Here is a 24,029-nt window from a genome sequence, read left to right on the forward strand (position 1 = left end):
GAAACCCACGTCTTCTGAGTCTCATCTGCATTGCAGGCAGATTCTTTACCCAGCGAGCCACCTGGGAAGCCCAAGAAGCAGATAATGGGACTTAAACCCTGAATCTGGGCATCAGTTTCCTGATCTGCAAAATGAAGACTGTCTCCTTCTCTTCACCATGTTCCTCTGACGCCCACTCTCCTGCAGCCTCTGCTTCATATCCTGGGCTGTCCCATGATACCAGTCACTGCTCTGCTAAGAAAAGGAAATGGGGCCTCTCCTGGTGGTCCAGGGGTAAAGAATCCGCCTCCCAATGTAGGAGACTCAGGTTCCATCTCTGGTAGGAGAACTAAGATTCCATGCCCCTTGGAGCAACTGAGCCCAGGTGCCACAACTAGTGAGCCTGAATGCTGCAGGGTTTGTGCATCTCAACGAGAGACGGCCGTGGGCACCATAGCTAGAGAAAGCCTGTGCGCTGCAGCCAAGAGCCCATGTACTGAAACGAAGACCCAGGGCAGCCAAAATTAAGAAGAAAAGAGAAAGAAAACAATTATTCTTCTCTAGGTTCTGCCTGTTTGACACATGCAAACAATCACAAATACACGTATATCTTCCTTCCACTGGGAAATTTAAAGTAATTTATAATAGTATTAGCTGTGTTGCTAAAACATCATATAAGATTAGAGATTTATAATTAAAGTAGTGACAGAAAGCTGACAAGTGATTTAAGGGGCTACAGAAGCTTAAGAATAAAGTCAATATGAAGAAAGGAAAAAATAAAGTCCTATTCTAGAAATGTTTTTCATCTGAGGGTGTTTTGTGACTTCTGAAGATCCCTTGTGTGGTCAAAACCCAGGATGGACTTTCATATCACTGCAGCCTGGAAGGAAGGAGGGAATCCCAGCTCTCTGCCGCCATCAGCCTCCCCAAGAATCTCTAATGGAATGTTCAATCCTATGTGCTACCCTGGTATTTGTATAATGGACCTAACTGATGCCCAGATGTTATTTACATGTTAGCCTGGTTCTAGAGACCAGAGACCCTATTCCTTTCTCTTTCCTATTCTTCCCTTATTAGAGGGAATCTTATGAGTTCATTTTTGCATTCTGATAAATGGCTGCACTGGTACTAATGGCTGGAATCAAGATTGCCAAGAGAAATATCAACAACCTCAGATATGCAAATGACACCTACTCTAATGGCAGAAAGTGAAGAGGAACTAAAGAGCCTTTTGATGAAGGTGAAAGAGGAGAGTGAAACGTACAAAAAACTAAGATAGTGGCATCCAGTCCCATCACTTCATGGCAAACAGAAGGGGAAAAAATGGAAGCAGTGACAGATTTTATTTTCTTGGGCTCCAAAATCACTGCCGGCATTAGTCAATAGCACAACAAAAACACTGATCCCTTAAGAATGCTCAGAGTTTTTGAAGGCTCTGTGTCAGGAACTCAGTCAAAAACCAACTAAATTTCTTTTCATTTTTTGAAATTAATTTTGGCCATGCCCACTGTCATGCAGAAACAGTTCTCCAACCAGAGATCCAATCCATGTCCCCTGCACTGAGTGTGTAAAGTCTTAACCATTGGACTGCCAGGGAGGTCCCCAGACAAATTTCTTTTTACAATATTATACCTGCATCTCTGAGCATTAGTTCAAAATTTCTCTAGCATTTATAGCCTCTCTACCTTATAACAATGTTATAAGGCAAGGGCTAGGTAAACCTGAGCTAGTATCACTACTGGGATTCTCAAAGTCCTGGGGGGTACTGGGAAGCATTGTTGTTTTCAGTCTCTCAGTTGTGTCCAACTCTGCAACCCCATAAGCTGCAGCACGCCAGGCTTCCTTGTCCTTCACCATCTCCCGGAACGTGCTCAGACTCATGTCTGTTGAGTCAATGTAGCCATTCAACCATCTCACCCTCAGTTGCCCGCTTCGCCTCCTGCCATCAATCTTTCCCAGCGTTAGGGTCTTTTCTAATAAGTCAACTCTTCACATGAGGTGACCAAAGTATTGGAGCTTCAACTTCAGCATCAGTCCTTCCAATGAATATTCAGGGATGATTTCCTTTAGGATTGACTGGTTTGATCTCCTTGCTGTCCAAGGGACTCTCAAGAGTCTTCTCCAGCACCACAGTTTGAAAGTAACAGTTTTTCGGCACTCAGCCTTCTTCACGGTTCAACTCTCACATCCATACACAGGGAACATTATAGTTTCCTAAGTTGCCCCATTTGCCTCCTGAAACCCAGTGCAGTGGTCAGATGGAGCCATTAGAGGCCATGCCCTGCAGATTTCTCATCTGAAAAGAAAAGACTGATTGAGAAAACTCCAGGGTGCTCCCTGCTCTATTTTCTGGTTCTCTGGTTTCTACAAACACACCAAAGTTCCCCAAGAACAGTCTGTACCTCATCATGGAACCCTAAGCCCTGGGCTGTAGTGTTCATGCCCCAGGCCCTCATGAAAACTCCCTCTAGAAAGTTCACTGAAGCCCCCAGGCCAGTCCTGCAGGGGAGTATGATGTAGGGTGGGTCCTCTGGGGCCTGAGTCCTCTGCCTTGGGCAAGTCATTGACGCTCCTGGTCACTCACTTGTGGAAGGAGTTTAAAGGGTTCTCGCCGCCACCGCCCACGCAGAATGCTCTCTCAGTGTCCAGGCTGAGGGCCTGCCTCCCCTACAGGGACCGAGGGGCAAGGGGCAGCGTGAAGTGAAGCCAGTAGCCAGCACAGCCTCCCTCTTCTATGGAGAGCCAGGGCTGCAGGATGGCCCTTGAACACAAACCTGGAGGCCATGCCTGGTCCATTGTGGGTCACTAGACACCCTTCTTGGAGGCCTGGGCTGCTGGATTCCTGCATTTCCCTTATGAGGCCCTGCTGTGGGCACTCTGGTTCTGAGCCCAGCCTCTTTCTCCAGGACATGCCTAACTCCTCTAGCAGGCATCTCGTTGGGGAAGGTTTTCTGATGCTGGCCCAGAGGTAACTGGCCCATCTAGCCTATGTTCTTTGACTTCTTCCATCCTATTGATGGTCTTGAAGGAAGAGAGGCTTTCCAGGTGGCTCAGACAGTAAAGAATCTGTCCCGTGTGCAGGAGAGCCAGGTTTGATCCCTGGATTGGGAAGATCCCCCAGAGAAGGGAATGGCTACTTACTTCTGTATTCTTGCCTGGAGAATCCCATGGACAGAGGAGCCTGGTGGGCTACAGTCCAAAGGGTCTCAAAGATTCAGATATGGTTGAAGTGACTTAGCACACATGCACACACTGGATTGAATTGTGTTCCACAAAAGTTCATGTAACCTTATTGGAAAACTGGATTTTTTGCAGATGTAATCAGGTTAAGAAGAGGTCAGAGTGGAGTAGGATGGGGCCCAACCCATTGATTGGTGTCCTTATAAGGAGAGGGGTTTTTTTTTTTTTTTTTTAGAAACCTACAATGAATATTCTATTCAGATTTTCTGCAGTCATTGTGGAATATATCCACAATTTAAATAATCCCACAGAACCTAGTGACCATCACAGAGCACCTAATATGAGGCAAACATTATATATAAACATAATTATAGTCTTTAAAACAATGTAGGTCATATTAGCCACAAGTTTCAGATGAAGAAATTGAGACTAAGAGAGATGAAGATTCTTATCTAAAGTCACAAGATCAGTCACAGACAAAGTTGGGGCAGGTCAGGCTCCAGGGGAGGCCTTTGGGCAGAAGCAGGTTCACAGCGAGGGCTTGTGTGCAACTGGGGGTGCCCCCCCGACAACACCCTCCCTGGAAGGGGGAGACCATCAGCTCCAGGCAGACCGCAGGGACTGCCCAGACTCCAGAATCCTCAGCAGAAGAGGGGCGTGGGGGCTCCATGCCTCAGAACAGTCCTTGGCTCGCAAAGCACCGTGAAAATACAGAGCTAAGAACCTCCTGGACAGCAAGGAGATCAAGCCAGTCCATCCTAAAGGAAGTCAACCCTGAATATTCACTGGAAGAACTGATGCTGAAGCTGAGCCTCCAATACTTTGGCCACCTGATGTGAAGAGCTGACTCACTGGAAAAGACCCCAATGCTGGGAAAGATTAAGGGCAGGAGGAGAAGGGGGTGACAGAGCATGAGATGGTTGGATGGCATCACCGACTCAATGGACATGAGTTGGAGAAAACTCCGGGAGATGGTGAAGGACAGGGAAGCCTGGCGTGCTGCAGTCAGTGGGGTCGGAAAGAGTGGGACAAGGCTTAGGACTGAGCAACAAGAAGGAAACCGACACAGATGATATTCATTAACCTAACGACAGCAGACAGACCCAAGGGCCACCGCAGCACAGCCCCCGGCAGTCATCCCCCCAGCGCCGAGGTCTTTGAAAGGAAACAGCTAACATTCCCTGTATACTTAAAAGGAGGATCAGTAAAGTAAATGAGACTTAGGGGAAAGGAACGAATGTTTGTCACTTGTTAGAACAACAGAAGGAGGATTCTGGGAGATGAGTTCAAGTTTGCTCATTGTTCTGTCTGCATCCCCAGCTACGCTGTAGCCCCAGGCCACCCCGCAGATTACAGTAATATTTAAAAAGTTCGCTGGAATGCCAAGCTGCAGCTGACCTGGGGCCAGAGCACGGGCCAGGCCATCTTGGATCTTGGGCGCAGAGAGGCTGCTGATAACGGAGGTCCGCTCTGTAAGATGCCTCAGCTCTGAGCAGCCAGGCCCGGGTGTCTACAGACCAACCTCCCCTCTAGGGTTCTGATACTAGGGTTCTCGTGGGCCACCGGCTGGAGAGACAGCTGAGCTGAGGGCCCAGGCAGCAGGAACCCAAGCCCCGGGGCAAGGCGGGGAGGGGAGACCATTGTAAGGGCCCAGACTCCCGGACCTTTCTCGCTTCACTGGGTGCCCAGGCCAGCGCGCGGGAGGGAGGGGCAAGCGGCGGAGGAGGGAGGAGACTGGCCGGCGGCGTGGGGAGGAGAGGGCGTGCGCTCCGGCCAGCGTGCGGGAGGAGGCGCGCGGGCAGCGGCCCCACAGATGCGCCAGAGGCCCGCCAGCGCGATGGAGCCGGCGGACCTGGGGCTCGGGGACTCATCCTTGCACCGTTACCTGGACGGCGAGTTCTGGAGCCTCAAAAACGAGCTGCGCGGGCTCCTGGGCGGCTGTCCGCTCTTCCGGCCCAGGTACGTGTCCCCGAGGGTACGCGCGGTGCACCCCGGGGAAGGGCGAGCTGGGGTCTGTGTGCTGCGTCCGAACACAGGTCCCTCCCGAGCTGACAGAAGATGGGCTGCCCGCCCCAGTCCTGTGGACGCAGCAGAGCCGGCGACTTCGTGGCCCTCAGAAGGTGTCCTCTGCCTACCGCGCTCCCTGCTACACGGAGAGTAGGGACGAACGGGTGCGCCCCGCAGCGGCGGACGGGATGGTCGGCCCAGAGTGGCAGCTTCTAAACCTGTTTCCTAACCTGTTTCTTGAGTCCCCGCCTTTGGGTGTCACCCTTGGGGAGGCAGCGGTGGTTTCTGCACTGGGGGTAACTGGTGGGGGCGCGGGGCTCAGGGGAGGTGACGGGTGTGAGATGGTGGGGGTGCCCGTGTCTCCCGGCCTTGTCCTTCCCCCTCTCACACTGTCTTCTTTGTTTTATCTTCTCAAAGCATGCTCCAGGGACTCCTGGTGGTACCCAAGACTTTTCCAGGAGCTTCACAAGTTAGAAATTATTTTAGTGATAACATGAAGCAGTTACTGACCTTTTCATTTTCATTTTCTCACGAAGGTACAGTGGTAGTTCCCAGAGACTATAGGATGTATAATTTCCCAACATATCTGCGGAAGCAGAGAGTAGCATCCAGTTATTTCAAGGCAGACATTAGCAAGACTTGTAAAGATGCAGGGCAATGCCACTTTTCTAAATAAAAGTGTAGTTCTTTTGTAAATATTTAATGAGCTTATTATTGTTACATTCAAATGATTTAATAAATATTTAAACATTTTTTCTTTTATAATTTCTAATATGATAAATACCCATAGATATTTGCAGACCCCAATAATTTTTTAAAAGACAATTTTAAAGAGCAGTGTTAGGTTTATAGCAAAATTGAGAGGAAGATACAGAAATTTCCGATATATTAATACCTCCTGTCCCCACACAGGCATAACCTCTTCCATTATCAACATCACTCACCAGAATGGACTTTTTTTTAGCCAAAGATGAATCTACGTGGGTACATCATAGTCACTCAGAGACCACAGTTATGTTAGAGTTCACTCTTGGTGGTGTACATTCTGTGGATCTGGACAAATGTTTAATGACACATACCCATCATTATGGGGGCTTCCCAGGTGGCTCAGTAGTAAAGAATCCACCTGCCAATGCAGAAGACGTGGGTTCGATCCCTGGATTGGGAAGGTCCCCTGGAGGAGGAAATGGCACCCCACTCCAGTATTCTTGACTGGAGAATCCCACGGACAGAGGAACCTGGTGGGCTACAGTCCATGGGGTTGCAAAAGAGTCAGACACGACTGAGCGCAGCACAGCTCCCATCATTACAGCGTCATTCAGAGTATTTTCACTGCCCTAAAAATTGTCAGCACTTGGTTTTTCTCTCCTCACCACACACCCCTGGCAACCACTGATCTTTTCACTGTTTCCATAGTTTTGCCTTTTTAGGATCATATAGTTGGGATCATACAGTATGTAGCCTTTTTAGATTGCCTTATTTCACTTAGTAATACATCTTTAAGCTTTCTCCATGTCTTTTCCTGGCCCAAGAGCTCATTTCTTCTTCGTGCTGAATGCTGCTCTGTTGTCTGGATGAGCCAGTTTATTTATCCATTCACCTACTGAAGTCCACCTTGGATGCTTCCAGGCTTTGGAAGTTATGCGTGAAGCTACTGTAAACATCCATGTGCAGGTTCTTGTGTGGAGGCCTCAGGGATTTTTAAGAGGGCAAGGAGGTCCTGCTGCTTTAAGTGATACTGTCCCATCCCTTTATACAGGGGTCCCCAACCTCCGGGATCTGATGCCTGATGATCTGAGGTGGAGCTGATGTACTAATAATAGAGATAAAGTGCACAGTAAATGTAATGCCTTTAAATCATCTCAAAACCATCCCCCCTCCTTGGTGTATGGAAAAATTACCCTCCATGAAATCAGTGCCTGGTGCCCAAAAGGTTGGGGACCACTGCCCTTACGTCCCTTTTCCTGTCTTCCTGTGTCTTTTCAGTTTAGTTCCTGGGCTGTCATCTCTTTGTCTTTTCTTACTTAGATTACTGCAGTTTAAGTGATGTGAAAGAATGCTAGCATCTAAACCACTGATTTGGCCAAATAGAAGATTCTTTGCTGTGAACTGTGCAGTCTGCTTTGGGACAGAGGGAAAGGCAGGCCGGAGTTGGAAAGCCAACCAGCAGCATATTACTTGTGTGATTGTCATCAAGTGAGATTTTACCTTCCTGAGCTTCCATCTGCAGAAAGGAGATAACATCTGTGCTGCTGGCTTAAATGAGAAACTGTTGAGTGGCTTTCCATTAATGCTGGCTGTGGTATGATACCTAAAAAAAAAAAGTGGGGGAAAAAGATCCAAACCCCATTACTCTAACAAACACTTTTCCATTCTCTACAGTTCTTGGTTATTGACTTCATAATTTCAGAGTTGTAATAAGAGCTTAAATTTCATACTGTTTTTTTTTGCCCCCAGTGATTAAAGATCCTAGTATCTGCTTGAAAGTTCACCTTGTACTGTCAGATTTGATCTTATCCTGTGTTCCAAGACAGTGACCTGACTTCTTGATGTTTTTAACCTTCTGCCACAGTAAAAGGGTCCATGAGAGGCCAGAAATAAAACTCGCTGGTGGCTCAGATGGTAAAGAATCTGCCTGTGATGCAGGAGACCCAGGTTCGATCCCTGGGTCGGAAAGATCCCCTGGAGGAGGGCATGGCAACCCACTCCAGTATTCTTGCCTGGAGAATCCCATGGACAGAGGAGCCTGGCGGGCTGCACAGTCCACGGAGTGGCAAAGAGTCGGACACGGCTGACTGACTAACACCAGACATGGATTCACAGATGCAATATGAGGCCTCCTGTAGCCAGTCCTCTGTCTGCAGGCCCTTGAAATTCAAGTAGATGTTAGAGGGGGCGGGGTTCACGCATGCGAGTGCTGTGTGTACAGCAGGAAGTTTGTGCAGTGTCAGGCACTCCCAGGACATTAGAGCCCAGGAAACAGTTTGCTTCCCCAAAAAACCCAAATCCTGGTTTTGCAGTTTTCTGAGCACGTCACCACTGCCCTCCTCTGTGCAGGGATTCATCCTCTGGGGTACTGCGCCAGATGTGGTGTGGGTGCAGCCCAGCTTCCCCCCTCTCTCCCCAAGACCAGTCTGCCAGGCTGAGTCCTCCCTGTCCTCACTCTGATGGCGGGTCCCCCTGGCTCTGGGAATGTCCCCATGTGTAAGGGTCCCACCTGCCCCGAGGTCCATAGGACAGTATGCCCTTGGCTGGGGCAGCAGTGGATTCTGGGCCACTAGAGGCTCCTTCCTGAGGTTGCAGGGAATATTTAAAAACAACATTCAGGGACTTCCCTGGTGGTGCAGGGGTTAAGACCTCACCTTCCAATGCAGGGGTGCAGGCTCTTTCCCTAGTCAGGGAGCTAAGATTCCACATGCCTCGTGGCCAAAAACCAAAACAGAATACAGAAGCAATCATGTAATAAAGTCAATAAAGGCTTTTAAAATGGTCCCCATCAAAAAAAAAAAAAAAAAAAACCTAAAGAAAAAAGAGCACCATCTGAAATGTGATAAGCTTTTCAAACATTTTTGAGTTTGTTTCTTGGCAAATCGGGGCTCTCTCCTGGGGGCCAGGCTGGGGAGTGCACATTTAGGGCTTCTGTGCTGTCATTTCAGTCCTGTCCAACTCTTTGCAACCCCATAAGCCCACCAGGCTCCTCCGTCCATGGGATTCTTGAGGCAAGAATACTGGAGTGGGTTGCCATGCCCTCCTTCAGGGGATCCTCCCAACCCAGCTATTGAACCCTCCTCTCTTATGTCTCCTGCATTGACAGGTGAGTTCTTTACCACTAGCGCCACCAGGGAAGCCCTATAAGGCTCACAGGCCTCATTAGAAGTTTCTAGACTCACAGGACCTCCCCACTATCTGTTCTCAGGGCTCCCCTCCCTGGCCTGGCTGTGTTGAGCCTGGCTGCTTCCCTGTCCCCCTTCTTTTTCTTCACTGCCTTTTCTTTCCTTCCCTGGAGCAATGCACATTTCTCTTCTAACCTTTGCAGAGATTTGGTTTTCCCCCCAGCCTTATTTATGCACTCAAGCATATGGTGAAGACCTTCTCATTGCAGAGAGTCAGATAATATGGAAAACCTGAAAGTTTCCCAAACTGTCCCCTCCCCCAACCGCTAATTTTTTTAAACTACTATTTATTGATTTTTGGCAGTGCTGGGTCTTCCTTGCTGCATGTGGGCTTTCTCTAGTTGCCATGAGCAGGGGCTACGCTTCATTTTGGCGTGTGAGCTTCTCATTGCGGTGGCTTCTCTTGTTGCAGAGTACAGGTTCTAGGCACACGAGCTTCGGTAGTTGTGGTGCTCGGGCTTTGTTGCTCTGTGGCATGTGGCATCATCTTGGTCTGGGGATAGAACCTGTGTCCCCTGCATCAGCAGATGGATTCTCAACTACTGGACCACAAGGGAAGTCCCCAGCCACTTATTATTATTATTTTTTGAAGTGTACAATTTGTGTATTTATTTAAATTTTTATTGGAGTAGAGTTGATTTGGAAGGTTGTGTTAGTTTCCGTTGTACAGCAAAGTGAATCAGTTGTACATATATCAACTCTTTGTTTTAGCTTCTTTCCTCATATAGGTCATTACAGAGTATTGAATAGGGTTCTCTGTGCTACACAGAAGGTCCTTATTAGTTATCTATTTTATATATAGTAGCCAGCCACTTTGGAGAAGGCAATGGCACCCCACTCCAGTGCTCTTGCCTGGAAAATCCCATGGGCAGAGGAGCCTGGTGGGCTGCAGTCCATGGGGTCTCGAAGAGTCAGACACGGCTGAGTGACTTCACTTTCACTTTTCACTTTCATGCATTGGAGAAGGAAATGGCAACCCACTCCAGTGTTCTTACCTGGAGAACCCCAGGGACGGGGGAGCCTGGTGAGCCGCAGTCCATGGGGTCGCGGAGAGTCGGACACGACTGAGCGTCTTCACTTTCACTCTTCACTTTCATGCATTGGAGAAGGACATGGCAACCCACTCCAGTGTTCTTGCCTGGAGAATCCCAGGGACGGGGGAGCCTGGTGGGCTGCACAGAGTCAGACACGACTGAAGCGACTTAGCAGCAGCAGCAGCAGCCAGCCACTTATTTTTATTGTGGTGAAATAAACAGAAAATAAAATTGACCATTTTAACCTTTTTTGCTTTTAAATTTTAAAAATTCATTTATTTTGATTGGAAGATGATTGCTCTACAGTATTCCTCTGGCTTCTGCCATACAGCAATGCGGATCAGCCATACGTACACACATGTCCCCCCACTCCTGAACCTCCCCCCCACCCCACGGGAATCACGGGGCATCCAGCCGAGCGCCCTGTGCTTACAGCAGCTTCCCACTCGCTATCGTTTTACACACGGCAGTGTCTATATCAGCGCTACTCCCTGGATTTGCTCCACCCTCTCCTTCCCCCTACTGTGTCCAGCGTTTCTTCTCTGTATCCGTGTCTCTATTGCTGCCCTGCCTGCAAATAGGTTCATCAGTACCGTTCTTCTAGACTCCACATGTGTGTGTTAATATACAACTTTGTTTTTCTCTTTCTGACTTCCCTTTGTGTCAGAGGCTCCAGGCTCGCCTGCCTCACTAGAGCTGAGTGTATAGTGGCATTAAGTGCATCCACGGTGCTGCGCGGCCGTTGCCACCATCCATCCCCAGAGCTCTGGCACCCTCGCAGTCTGAAACTGTACCCATTAAACACTGATTCCCTCTTCCTTCCTCCCCACAGCCGCTGGCAACCACCATTCTATTTTCTGTCTCTATTAATTTGAACTACTCTGGTTATGTCATACATTTTTGTCTTTTTGTGTCTGGCTTTTTTCACTTAGCAGAATGTCCTGAAGTTTCCTTCATGTTGCAACAGGTGACAGAATCTCCTTTTTAAGGCTGTATAATAAAAACCTGGATCATCCAAAAAGCAAGACAGTTCCAGAAAAGTGTCTATTTCAGCTTTATTGACTATGCCAAAGCCTTTGACTGTGTGAATCACAATAAACTGTGGAACATTCTGAAAGAGATGGGAATACCAGACCACCTGATCTGCCTTTTGAGAAACCTGTGTGCAGGTCAAGAAGCAACAATTAAAACTGGACATGGAACAACAGACTGGTTCCAAATAGGAAAAGGAGTACACCAAGGCTGTATATTGCCATCCTGCTTATTTAACTTATATGCAGAGTACATCATGAGAAACGCTGGGCTGGAGGAAGCACAAGCTGGAATCAAGATTGCCGGGAGAAATATCAACAACCTCAGATATGCAGATAACACCACCCTTATGGCAGAAAGTGAAGAAGAACTAAAGAGCTTCTTGAGGAAAGTGAAAGAGGAGAGTGAAAAAGTTGGCTTAAAACTCAACATTTAAAAAACTAAGATCATGGCATCTGGTCCCATCACCTCATGGGAAATAGATGGGGAAACAGTGGCTGACTTTATTTTTCTGGGCTCCAAAATCACTGCAGATGGTGACTGCAGCCATGAAATTAAAAGACGCTTACTCCTTGGACTTTGGTGGTTCAGACAGTAAAGTGTCTGCCTACAATGCGGGAGACCTGGTTTCAATCCCTGGGTAGGGAAGATCCCCTGGAGAAGGAAATGGCAACTCACTCCAGTATTATTGCCTGGAAAATCCCATGGACGGAGGAGCCTGGTAGGCTACAGTCCATGGGGTCGCAAAGAGTGGGACAAGACTCAGCGACTTCACTTTCACTTTCACTTTATTCCTTGGAAGGAAAGTTAAGACCAATTTGGACAGCATATTAAAAAGCAGAGACATTACTTTGCCAATAAAGGTCCATCTAGTCAAGGCTATGGTTTTTCCAGTGGTCATGTATGGATGTGAGAGTTGGACTATAAAGAAAGCTGAGTGCCGAAGAATTGATGCTTTTGAACTGTGGTGTTGGAGAAGACTCTTGAGAGTCCCTCGGACTGCAAGGAGATCCAACCAGTCCATCCTAAAGGAGATCAGTCCTGGGTGTTCATTGGAAGGACTGATGCTGAAGCTGAAACTCCAGTACTTTGGCCACCCGATGTGAAGAGCTAATTGGAAAAGACCCTGATGCTGGGAAACATTGAGGGCAGGAGGAGAAGGGGACGACAGAGGATGAGATGGCTGAATGGCATCACTGACTTGATGGACTCCGGGCATTGGTGATGGACAGGGAGGCCTGGCGTGCTGTGATCCAAGGGGTCGCAGAGAGTGGGACATGACTGAGCGACTGAACTTGACACTCCATCATCCTTTCCTGTGCCCATCTTTGCATGAAATGCTCCCTTGGCATCTTCAGTATTTTTGAGGAGATCTCTAGTCATTCCCATTCTGTTGTTGTCCTCTCTTTCTTTGCACTGGGAAAGACTGAGGGCAAGAGGAGAAGGGGGCTACAGGGGATGAGATGGTTGGATGGCATTACTGACTCGATGGACGTGAGTTTGAGCAAACTCAGGGAGACAGTGAGGGACAGGGAAGCCTGGCGTGCTGCAGTCTGTGGGGTTGCAGAGTCGGACACGACTGAGCAGCTGAACAACAACAGCGACACTTCATTAGATGGATGCATCACGTTTTGTTTGTCCATTCATATGTTGATGGGCATTTGGTCCTCCAGCCACTTTAGTGTGTTGTAGCGTTTGTTTTTTTTCCTACTTTTCCTATTTTCCTGTGAGTTCGCATATACATGTGAACATTTTCTTGGATAAACAGAATCATACTATGAGTTCTACAGCTTTCTCTTTTAAAATTTATTTTTATTTTCATAATACAATATATGAACCCACCTAATACAACAAAGACACTATGAAGTTTGGAGTGAAAAATATCTGCCCATATTCCATCCCCTTCAGCCCTCATTCCCTTTTCTCATTGGCAAACACTTTCAAGTCTTTCAGGGGATTCTTATGACATTTACTTCTATTTTCCTTTAAAACATTCATAAACAGAGCTGCTTCTTGATTACATAGTGACTTGTGTGTATGTGTGTGTGTGTGTGTGTGTGAGTCACTCAGTCATGTCTGACTCTTTGCAAGCCCAAGGACTGTAGCCCATCAGACTCCTCTGTCCATGGGATTTCCCAGGCAAGAATACTGGAGTGGGTTCTCTTCTCCAGGGGATCTTCCTGACCCAGGGATTAAACCCGGTCCCCTGCACTGCAGGCAGAGTCTTCACTGTCTGAGCTGGCAGGGAAGCCCATGTAGTGACTTAGTAGTATAGAAAATGAAGATTCCCATGACTGCACATGTTATTTCCTTATTCCCACAAATCAGTGCATCCCCATTTTTACTTAAATTGCTATCCAGGGTTCACACTGCTGTGACTACATGTGTTATTCCCTGCCATGCCCCATGGCATAACATATTTCATTTCCTTTCTTTGACAACTTTTGGTGATCTCTTGGGATAACAATTTCTACCTTTATTCATTTGCTTAGTTTTGTATAAAATTGTCATTCACGGGCCTGCGCACTTCTAGACAAAAGAGTTACAGTCCTCTCAGTTTGGTCAAGGGCTTCCCTGGTGGCTGAGTGGTAAAGAAGCTGTCTGCAGTGCAGGAGACTTGCAGGAGATGCAGGCTCCATCCGTGGGGTGGGACGATCCCCTTGGAGAAAGAAATGGCAACCCACCCCAGTATTCTTGCCTGGAGACACCCACTGACAAAGGAGTCTGGTGAGCTACAGTCTATGGGGTCGCAAAGAGCTGGACAGGGCTGAGCAACTAAACAAGAACAAAACAACGGTGTGACCAAAGCCGCCACGCATCTGCCGTTCCCTTCCCTCCTTGTTGGCCCATCCAGGAGGTCTCCCTCTGGGGCTTCAGTCTGGACTGGCTTTACCATCGTCTTCCCGTCCCCTGGGGGCTTTCCTCTGCCTCTCCTCTATAGTCCAGTCTCTGTCTTCCCAGGCTTGCTCTTTCTCGGTTGCTCTTTGTGGAGGATTAGAGGCGGCCACAGATTAACGGCACTCCCGTGGAGAGGGGTGCTTTTGTGTCCCCTGGGACTGCTTTGACCCACGGATATGGTTGGAGTGATGGGGTGCCAGTGTCTGGGCTCAGGGCTGAGTGACTGAGCAGTACCTTCTGCTTCTGTCTCCCGAGGCCCTGGCTTCCGTGTGGAAAGTTCTGTACTAGCCTGTGGCTGCCATGCTGTGAGGAAGCCCAAGCTGGTCCTTGAAGAGATGCCCCGTAGAGAGATGCTGGCCATTCCTGACTGCTCCAGCCCCCAGCTGTTCAGATCATCTAAGCTGGGACCCCAGACCTGTGAGGAGCACACGTGCCATCTCTATTAACACTTGATCCTGTGTGTCCAAGTTCCTGGCGGAAAGAGTAGGAGGTAGAGTGATACTGAATTGTTGTTTTAAGCCACTAAGTTTTGGGATACATTATTACCATAGCCGTAGAGAACCAGGACAGTGTCTCATGTAATAGCTTCTTGAGAAATGATAACAGAAGATTAACTTTCTGAGGTCATCACATCTGAAAATATTTACTCTCAAAATTGGCTGAATAATCGTGTAGGTGTAGAATTCTAGACTGGGAATAAAATTTCCCCCAGGATTGTGAAGGCATCATGCCTTTAAATATGCAACATTGTTCTTAAAGAACCTGACGCCTTCTGCACTGTGGCATTTTAGCATGTAAAGGTATGACTTGATTTTCTTCCTCCCGCCTGGAAGTGTCTAGGACTTTGTTTTTAGCACTGGCTTTATGGAATTTTACTGTGTTGTGACTCGATGCTGGTCTCTTTCTCTTTCATTGCTGGGGGCATGCCAGGGGCTCTTTTAATCTGGAAGCTAGTGTTCTTCAACTATTTGCACTGCTCTCTCATCTGAACTCTGATTCAGATGTCAAACCTCCGGGGCTTGTCTTCTAGTTTCCTAATCTTTTCTTCTTGTTCTTCATCTCTTTACCTTTTCATTTTTTTTTTCCTGGCAGACTTTCTCAACTTTGTCTTCCAGCTTCTCTTGAGTCATTTTAAATGACCACTCCCGTAATTCTCAGCTTCTCCGAGCTCCTTGTTCCTTTTCTGTAGCATCTGTTCTTGTTTTCTGGTTGCCAAGTCTCTTGTTTCCTGGGGATACTTGATGGTAAGTTTTGAGGTGTTTTTTCCTATTTTCTGCCTTGTTTCTGTTTTTGAGTTCCTTTTTTCCCCCCTTTGTACTTTGACCTCTGTTTTTCGTGTTTGAGGATTTTGTTAAATGTCTAGTCATCCTTGGGTGTTTGTTCAGAATAGGAGTGAAGTGAGCAATATGAGTAAATACTGGTTTGTAAACAAGCAGGGTTCTTGGGCCCAGACTTTCTTAATCAGAGAGAACCTTCCTTTCCAGGGCAGGCTAGCATTAGTGTTTTGTTTTGATCAGGGTTAGTCCCTGAGGATGGGTGTATAGAAAATGAAGGACAGGTGGTGAGCCCGGGTGCCTGAAAGGATGGTCGGTGAGCTGGTCTCCACATGTGACTTTAGGCTGATTAGAAAACTAAGCTCCTCTTCTGCATGAAATTTTAAAAAGCTGTGAACTCATAAAAACAGAATAGAATTATGGCTACCAGGGACTGGTAGGAGGAGGAACAAGAGGGATGTTGTTTAAAGGGACAAACCTGTGACCGATAGACGGCACAGTATAGAGAGAATGGACAGTAAGATTGTGTCAAACTTGCCAAAGACGAGGGTTTTTTTTCTTATTGAAGTAGAGTTGATTGGCAGTGTTGTGTTCGTTACTGGTGTGCAGCAAAGTAATATATATATATATTCTTTTTCATAACGGTTTATTACAAGAGATTGAATATAGTTCCCTGTGCTGTATAGTAGCACCTTGCTGTTCATGTATTTTGTATATGGTAGTTTGTATCTGCTAATCCCAAATGTCTAATTTATCCTTTCCCTATCCCTTTTCTTCTTTGGCACCATAAATTTGTTTTCTGTATCTGTGAGTCTGTCTTTGTTTTGTAAATAAGTTAATTTGTGTTTTTTTTTTTTTAGATTTCACAAATAAGTGATATCCCATGATATTTGTCTTTCTCTTTTTGACTCACTTCCCTTAGTATGATAATTTCCAAGTCCATCCATATGTATCCATATGTGTATGCACCACATCTTCTTATCTGTTCATCTGTTGATGGACACTTTGGTTGCTTTGGTGTCTAGGCTGCTGTGAACAGTGCTACAATGAACGTTGGAGTGCTGATTCCCACCCCGCTTTTTAAAATAAAGCTAGCATAAATTGTGCTAACAATGTGCTCTTTAGACCACTGCAGGAGGAGACAACAACCGCCTCCAGTACCCTGGCCTGGAAAATCCCAGGGGCAGGGGAACCCGGCGGGCTGCAGTCCCGGGGTCACAGAGAGTCAGACACAGCTTAGCAACTGAGCACACACTCTTCGGACATACCTGGATAGGTGAGGAAGTCTATAAAGTGAAAGTAAAGGGATGCTAAACCAAGATTTAAAAGGGTCAGCCAGCGAGGGCTGAGCGATGGGAGGGGAACACATGGGTGTGGTTTTCGGTTCCTGTCATTGTGCTGGTTTTCTGACTGGGTGAAGGTGTTTATCATAGTTTTAAGATGGTGATTCAGACTGTGTTGCCTCCCAGTTATGGTTGTAAAAGGCAGAATTGTTTTCTGGTTGGACCAACAGTTGGAAGAAAAAAAAAATGAACTGTTAAGAACCAAGAGCGCCTCCTCAGAATGCTGGCAGAAAGCAAGACAGGCAGTGACCAGGAGAGACTGAGAGAAAGCGAGATCTAGAGAAAGGCACTAAAACTCGTGCCAGTGAAAGGTCAGGAGGTTCAGTGGTCCCGCCTCCGCCTCACAGGGCTCTACGCAAGGAGTGCAGTGGGTTACGTGCTGCTTATGTTTGGTTGTTCATCTGACACGCAAAGGTGATGATGAAGTTTATAAAGGGCATGCTCTGTGCTTGCTCACTCAGTCCTGTCCGACTCTGCGACCCCAGGGACTGCAGCCCGCCAGGCTCCTCTGTCCAGGGGATCCTCCAGGCAAGAATACTGGAGTGGGTTGCCATGCCCTCCTCCAGGGGATCTCCCCAACCCAGGGATTGAACCCAGGTCTCCCACATTGCAGGCAGATTCTTGACCGTCTGAGCCACCAGGGAAGCCCTATAAAGGGTACAGTTTGGGTCTTCCCTGTGGTCCAGGGGTTAAGACCTCACCTTCTAATGCAGGGGTGCAGGTTTGATCCCTGGTCAGGGAGCCAAGATCCCACATGTCTTGTGTCCAAAAAACCAAAACATAAAACAGAAGCAATATTGTGACAGATTCAATAAAGACTTTAAAATGGCTCACATAAAGAAAAAATCCTTAAACGGGCATGGTCCTATCTTCCTTTTCTTTAGAGAGGAGAGGAGAGAGATAGTATAGAGGTGGGGTCTGCAGGATTTGAATTACAGTCAATAAGTTCCATTTATTAATTTAACGTGAGAAACTTCCTTAGAGAAGATCATGAAGAAATCGGTTTTTGCTTCCTCGTTTGTATTGCTTGCTCAGTTGTGTCAGACTCTTTGTGACCCCGTGGACTGTAGCCCACTGGGCTCCTCTGTCCATGGAATTCTGCAGGCAAGAATACTGGAGTCAGTTGCCATGCCCGTCTCCAGGGGATCTTCCCGACCCAGGGATCAAGGTCTTCAGTGTTGCAGGCAGATTCTTTACCTGTCTGAGGCACCAGGGGTGTCCTTCCTTATTTGCCACAGTGTTACTCCTCAAGTTGGTACAGGAATAGTCACATGATCTGATTTCAGCCAATGAAATAGGAAGGGAGGTTTCTGACGGGTCCAGGAAAAGATACTTCCTTGCTTATTTGAGAGATCTGTTGCATAGGCAGACCCTCTCATTTTGGATAGAGTGGAGTCTGAATGTGACCACCAGGGAAGCCAGCCCTAAGAGGAAATGACTCAGAGCGGCAAAGTGGAGAGACTCCACATTCTGATACCGTGAGTAAGCTGCAGAGTCAAACATGCCCTGAAGCCTGCACTGTGTTCCTCATCCCCCGTTCCATGAAGCAGTAAGTCCCCTTTATGGTTCAGGCCACTGTGAGTTGGGTTTCAACCAAACTTGTGGTTCTTAACCAAAAGCACCCCAATTAGTTTGCTTTTATTTCACTTTAGTTTCAGTTGCAGAGACAGAAAAACACAGCTTATCTTGGTTTCGGGTGCAGAGGCTGAAAGGCAGGAGCTGGGTGACGCTGGCAGGAGTCCTCGGCTCTGCTTGCCTCACGTCCAGATGAACTCCAGCTGCCTTGTGGCCTTTGGTGCTTTGGGTGCGTGTCCTGCCACTCAGCAGCCAGGCTGGAAGAGAGGGACTCTTCTTAGCTTCTGGCCTGATCCAGGCCCCCCTCACTGGCCTGTCTGGCCACTGCTGTTGCCTTTTCTTAACATGCCACTGGGCTGGGTCACCCAGCAGAACCACGTGGGTAGGGGTGGGAGTGGGAGCCTGCTAAAGACAGAGTGGGGTGATGTGGCCAGGAAAGGAAAAGCCCGCATGGGGCAGATGGCGCTGGGCAGCCCTCCTCGGCTTCCTCCTGAGCTCCTGGGTCACTGCAGGGAGTGCAGGATGGCTGGGAAGGGCGCCTGGGAAGCCAGGTCAGGCATTCTCGCCTTGAATAGGGCATTTAGTGCTGCCTGTTAAGTTCCTTCCATATTCCTCTGGCCGTGAATTGGATCTGAAGTTGGGCAATACCTCGGCTTTTCTGGGCAGAGACTTGCTGACTGATTCCAAAAGAGTGTTTTGCATGAAAGAAACCAATGTCTATGTAGAGAGGCTAGGGTCATGGGTACTCATTGTTTGCTGCCTCGGAGGGGCTGCGACTTTGGAGGGAAGCAGACCTGTTTTCTAACTGAGGTCATTCTGACTGTGTCTAGAGATCTCAGCACTGATGCTGTTCTTCTCCCACAATCCTCTGCCCCCTTCTCTCCCTCCTGTGATTGCTTGTCGGTGTGGATATGTTTTTATTCTTATTTACCTTGTTGCACTGAGTTTCAATAGCATCCCTTGTCTTTCTAAGTTCCCTTCTGTCCATCCCCTGCTTTACAATGATGTCCAAGTGACAACATCGGTACTCGGTTCTCCCTCCATGAGTAATGCTTTGCTGGTGGGTTGATTCCAGGAGCAGAGACTGATTCTTACATAGCTGTGACTGTGACAAGGGGGATCCTGACTGTGGCATTGCTGATTAATGATTACTCACCCTTCTCTTCACAGCAACAGCTCTATGGACCACGTGCAAACCTCTGTTTCTTTTGACACTATCTACTGGCTTATTGTGGGGCTTCCCTGGTGGCTCAGACTGGAAAGCGTCTGCCTGCAATGCAGGAGACCTGGGTTCGATCCCTGGGTCGGGAAGATCCCCTGGAGAAGGAAATGGCAACCCACTCCAGTACTCTTGCCTGGAAAATCCCATGGATGGAGGAGCCTGCTGGGCTATAGTCCATGGGGTCGCAAAGAGTCGGACATGACTGAGCGACTTCCCTTACTGGCTTATTGTGGGGCTTCCCAGGTAGCACAGTGGTAAAGAATTTCCCTGCCAATGCAGGAGACATAGGAGATGCAGGTTCAATCCATGGCTGGTCAGGAAGATGCCCTGGAGAAGGAAATGGCAACCCACACCAGTATTCTTACCTGGAGGATTCCATGGATAGAGGAGCCTAATGGGCTACAGTTCATGGGCTCACAAAGAATTAGACATGCCTGAGTGACTGAATATTCACACGTGGGCTTATTGTGAGAACTTAGACATCACGGGAGACCCTAAATCCCAGGATCTCCCCCCACCCCCTCCTGGCAGCCATGGCCGAGTGTTGATCTCCACTTGGCCCTTTGGGGATCCCGGGCCCTGAAGTCCAGGGGATCATTGGCCCCTGAGGGAATCTCCATGGCCATTTTCCAAGTTGCCATTTACCTGTAAATGGACAGGTAGGTGAACAGGTAGCTCTCAGGGTCCAGCAGGGGACCCTGGCTCCTGTGCATGTTTAACTCGCTAAGGTTGCCTCCTACACACTCGGTGAATGGATCTATTGTTGAAAATGATGGATTTTCCCTCTAGATCTTCTACTGTGAGTTTGTGTACAGTAATGTTCAGAAAAAGACCCTGATGCTGGGAAAGATTGAAGGCAAAAGGAGAAAAAGGCGGCAGAGGATGAGATCTTTGGATAGCATCGCCAACTCAATGGACATGAATCTGAGCAAACTGCAGGAGATAGTGAAGGACAGGGAAGCCTGGTGTGCTGCAGTCTATGGGGTTGTAAAAAGTTGGACACAACTTAGCGACTGAACAATGACAACAATATTCAGGTGGCACAGTGGTAAAGAATCCACCTGCCAATGCAAGAGATGCAGGTTGGATCCCTGGGTCGGGAAGATCCCCTGGGGAAGGAAATGGCAACCCACTCGAGTATTCTTGCCTGTGAAATCCCATGGACAGAGGAGCCTGGTGGGCTGTAGTCCATGGGGTCACAGAGTCAGACACAGCTGAGCATGCAAAACACATGCACACAAGGTTGCTCCAGAGACATCCTTTGAGTCACCAAAGGTGTCACTGTAGTTGGATACAAGGAGCCCCATAAGCCAGCAGACACCACTGTCCTGTGGTCAGAGTATGACCTTAGGAGGGAGTCAGGCCTGATTATACTTGTAGACCGTGGGGCTGGGCATCCTCCAAGACCCTGACCTGTTGGCCACAAACCCTTCCTTGCTTTCTTAGCTAATCTCTCAGGGGCCAAAAAGAAGGCTGAGTGCCAAAGAATTGATGTTTTCAGACTGATGCTGGAGAAGACTCTTGAGAGTCCCTTGGACAGCAAGGAAATTAAACCAGTCCTAAAGGAAATCAACCCTGAATATTCACTGGAAGGACTGATGCTGAAGCTGAAGCTCCAATACTTTGGCCACCTGATGCAAACAGCCAACTCATTGGAAAAGACCTGACTCATTGGAAAAGACCCTGATGCTGGGAAAGACTGAGATCCGGAGAAGGGGATGACAGAGGATAAGATGGTTGGATGGCATCACCGACTCAATGGACATGAGTTTGAGCAAACTCTGGGAGACAGTGAAGGACAGGAAAGCCTGGCATGCTGCAGTCCACGGGGTCACAAAGAGTCAGACCCAACTGAGCGACTGAACAACAACAGGGGCCCCTCCCATCAGCACCTCCCACATGCACCCCCAAAGGTAACCCCCCTTGTTTGAAGCTTCAAGTCTCATTTCTCAGCCAATCACCATCCTGGAGGTAGAGATCCGAGTGGTGACCTGGACCAATCAGGAGCTGCCCTCGGGCTGGGCTGACACAGTGTCCCCAGGATCCTGGTGGGGGAGGAAGAGCCTGCAGCAGTCTGCGCCTGTGCCTTCACCTAATGACAGACGTGCCCGAGTCTGGTGATAGCTTGTATTTTCATCTTGCGGGACTGTATCTGTTTCTATCCACCGCTCCCTCAGCCCTGTCTCCCCGTTGGCTTCCTTCCTGCCCACCTTCCTCCCCTTCCCTCCATCCCTCCCTCCCCAGGACTTCCTCTCTCTGCCCACAGACACCCCACTCCTCAGCCTGTCCTGCACAACCTCTGGGCTCTCGCTGCTCTGCCTTCTCTCGGCTCCTCCCGATGGAGCCAAGTAAAGGTAACTGCTAAACCTGAAGCTCTCTGTTCCAGAAAACCACCAGGCCGTCCCAGGGAGGGAACACCCATCCAGCCACTTGAGGTCTGATGATAACACGTGAACTTCCTGCAGGGCCCCTCTTCCTCTTGCTTTGTCTTCTGTGCTGGACTCCAAGCCCTTTGAGGGTGGGAACTGGCTTGGCTTCTTTTGAGCATTGAGATGGTGCAGGCGCTTTAGCAAAAGCTCAGGAAGGAAGGGGAAAAGCCAGGATGGAGGGGAAGGTTCCCTTCCATCGGTTCCTCGGTCACTTGGTGGGGGCCCAGGATGCAAGGATGGGGTCTAGGACTGCCTACTTCAGGAATTCCTATGAGGTTTTTGTCTTCAAGGAAGGACTTTCCTTCCTCTTCTTCCCTTTCCTCTCCATCTTCATAGCCTTTTTTTCCCACCTGCAACCTGTGTACTTTGCTCATCAGCCAAGGTATTGGGTTGGCCAGAAGTTCATTCGGGTTTTCTCATAAGATGTTATGCAAAACTTCGAACGACCTTTTGGACATCTTCCCAGTTGAGGGAGCTTCACGGCCTACATTAAACCGCAGCACTTAGAAACCACCCCCTTTGCATCTTCTCAGGCACTTGCTGGCTCCTGGCCCTCAGCCTTTGACAGTTGCCGAAAGATGATTCAGCAGTTTCTTTTTCATCCACTGTCTACTCATTCACCAGGCTGTGTGTGGGGCTCGCGGGGTGGTGCTGAGGTTTGGGGGTTGGAGGTCGAGTTGTGATCACGATGTTTGCTAGAAGGCGGATGGGCCCTGTGCTGGCTGCCTCTGGGGAGTCCTGTGTGCTCGCAGTGGGGTACACCTCGATTTTCAACAGAGATAGAGCATTTTTTTGGTGATTTTTTTCCACAATAGTGAAAGATGAATATCAGTTGGAGTGATATTTTTATCAGCCAGACAAAAAATGAAATATAATTACAATTGCAAGCCATAACAGGAACGTGAGTAACTTAACAATATAAAATAATTACATACAGTTTAGGGAGTCAAGCAGAGTGATGTGGCAAGTGAAAGTGCATATATGCACATGTTTTCATCTGCCCAGCCGGTCTGTGTTTTTTGGTTGGTGCATTTAATCCATGTACAGTTAAGGTGATTATCTATACATATGATCCTATTACCATTTTCTTAATTGTTTTGGGTTTGTTTTCTATAGGTCTTTTCCTTCTCTTGCGTTTCCTGTCTAGAGAATTTCCTTCAGCATTTGTTGTAAAGCTGGTTTGGTGGTGCTAAATTCTCTTAACTTTTGCTTGTCTGGAAAGCTTTTGATTTCTCCAAGATTTTTGATTCTTTCTATTTTCGGAGAGAAGAGGGAGTTTGTTCGGGGCTGAGCTGGAGGTGTCTCCAGAAGCAGATTGCCAAAGAGACCAGGATAAAGGCGTGGATTATTGGAGCAGAACACGGCTGGGAAACCAGGGTTGGTTTTCAAGTTCTTGTTAGTTTTTCATTCTAGAACGTCTGTGTTGCGTGGAGACACACGGTGATCAGAGGCCAGGCACCAGGGATGTCCTTTGTCATGAGCATTCAAATTGGGTCTCTGAAGGTGTGCTTTCCCCTAGACCAAAACTGATTTTGATTTGGAGTTGGAGAAAAACACCCACCACCGCTTTTTAAAGATGATTTGTGTGTGTATATGTGTTTTAATACACAAGGGTCTTTTTTTTGGTGGTGTTGTTGTCTTGCTTGTTGTCTCTTTTTATTCTATTTTAAAATTAATTTTTATTAAAGTCTAGCTGCTTTACAATGTTGTGTTAGCTTCTGCTGCTGCTGCTAAGTCACTTCAGTCGTGTCCGACTCTGTGCGACCCCATGGACAGCAGCCCACCAGGCTCCTCCATCCACGGGATTCTCCAGGTGAGAACACTGGAGTGGGTTGCCATTTCCTTCTCCAATGCGTGCATGCATGCTAAGTCGCTTCAGTCATGTCCGACTCTGTGCGACCCCATGGACAGCAGCCCACCTGGCTCCTCCATCCACGGGATTCTCCAGGCGAGAACACTGGAGTGGGTTGCCATCTGTTAGCTTCTACTGTACAGCAAAATGAATCACTCATATATGTGTATACATGTATATACACATACATACATATGTACACATACACCAGGGCTTCCCTGGTGGCTCAGACGATAAAGAACCTGCCTGCAATGCAGGAGACCTGGGTTTGATGCCTGGGTCAGGAAGATCCCCCAGAGGAGGGAATGGCC

General features: G+C 48.1%; 1 protein-coding gene across 11 annotated transcripts in view; it reads left to right on the forward strand.

The window, feature by feature from the left end:
* The first annotated feature begins 4,914 nt into the window (after positions 1–4,914).
* The window catches only part of ACOXL (acyl-CoA oxidase like), a 345,680-nt gene continuing 326,565 nt past the window's right edge, over positions 4,915–24,029 (forward strand). For 9 of the 11 annotated variants that reach the window (XM_043918764.1, XM_043918767.1, XM_043918771.1 and 6 more), the window contains exon 1: positions 4,915–5,118. In XM_043918764.1, the coding sequence (XP_043774699.1) occupies positions 4,973–5,118 (146 nt within the window). In that variant the 5' untranslated portion in view covers positions 4,915–4,972. Of the gene's footprint in view, positions 5,119–17,984; positions 18,190–24,029 lie in introns of those variants that run through there. The other 2 variants (XM_043918768.1, XM_043918769.1) reach the window with 2 other exon arrangements.

This window comes from Cervus elaphus, chromosome 11 (assembly GCF_910594005.1).
Source record: "Cervus elaphus chromosome 11, mCerEla1.1, whole genome shotgun sequence".
Lineage (NCBI taxonomy): Eukaryota > Metazoa > Chordata > Mammalia > Artiodactyla > Cervidae > Cervus > Cervus elaphus.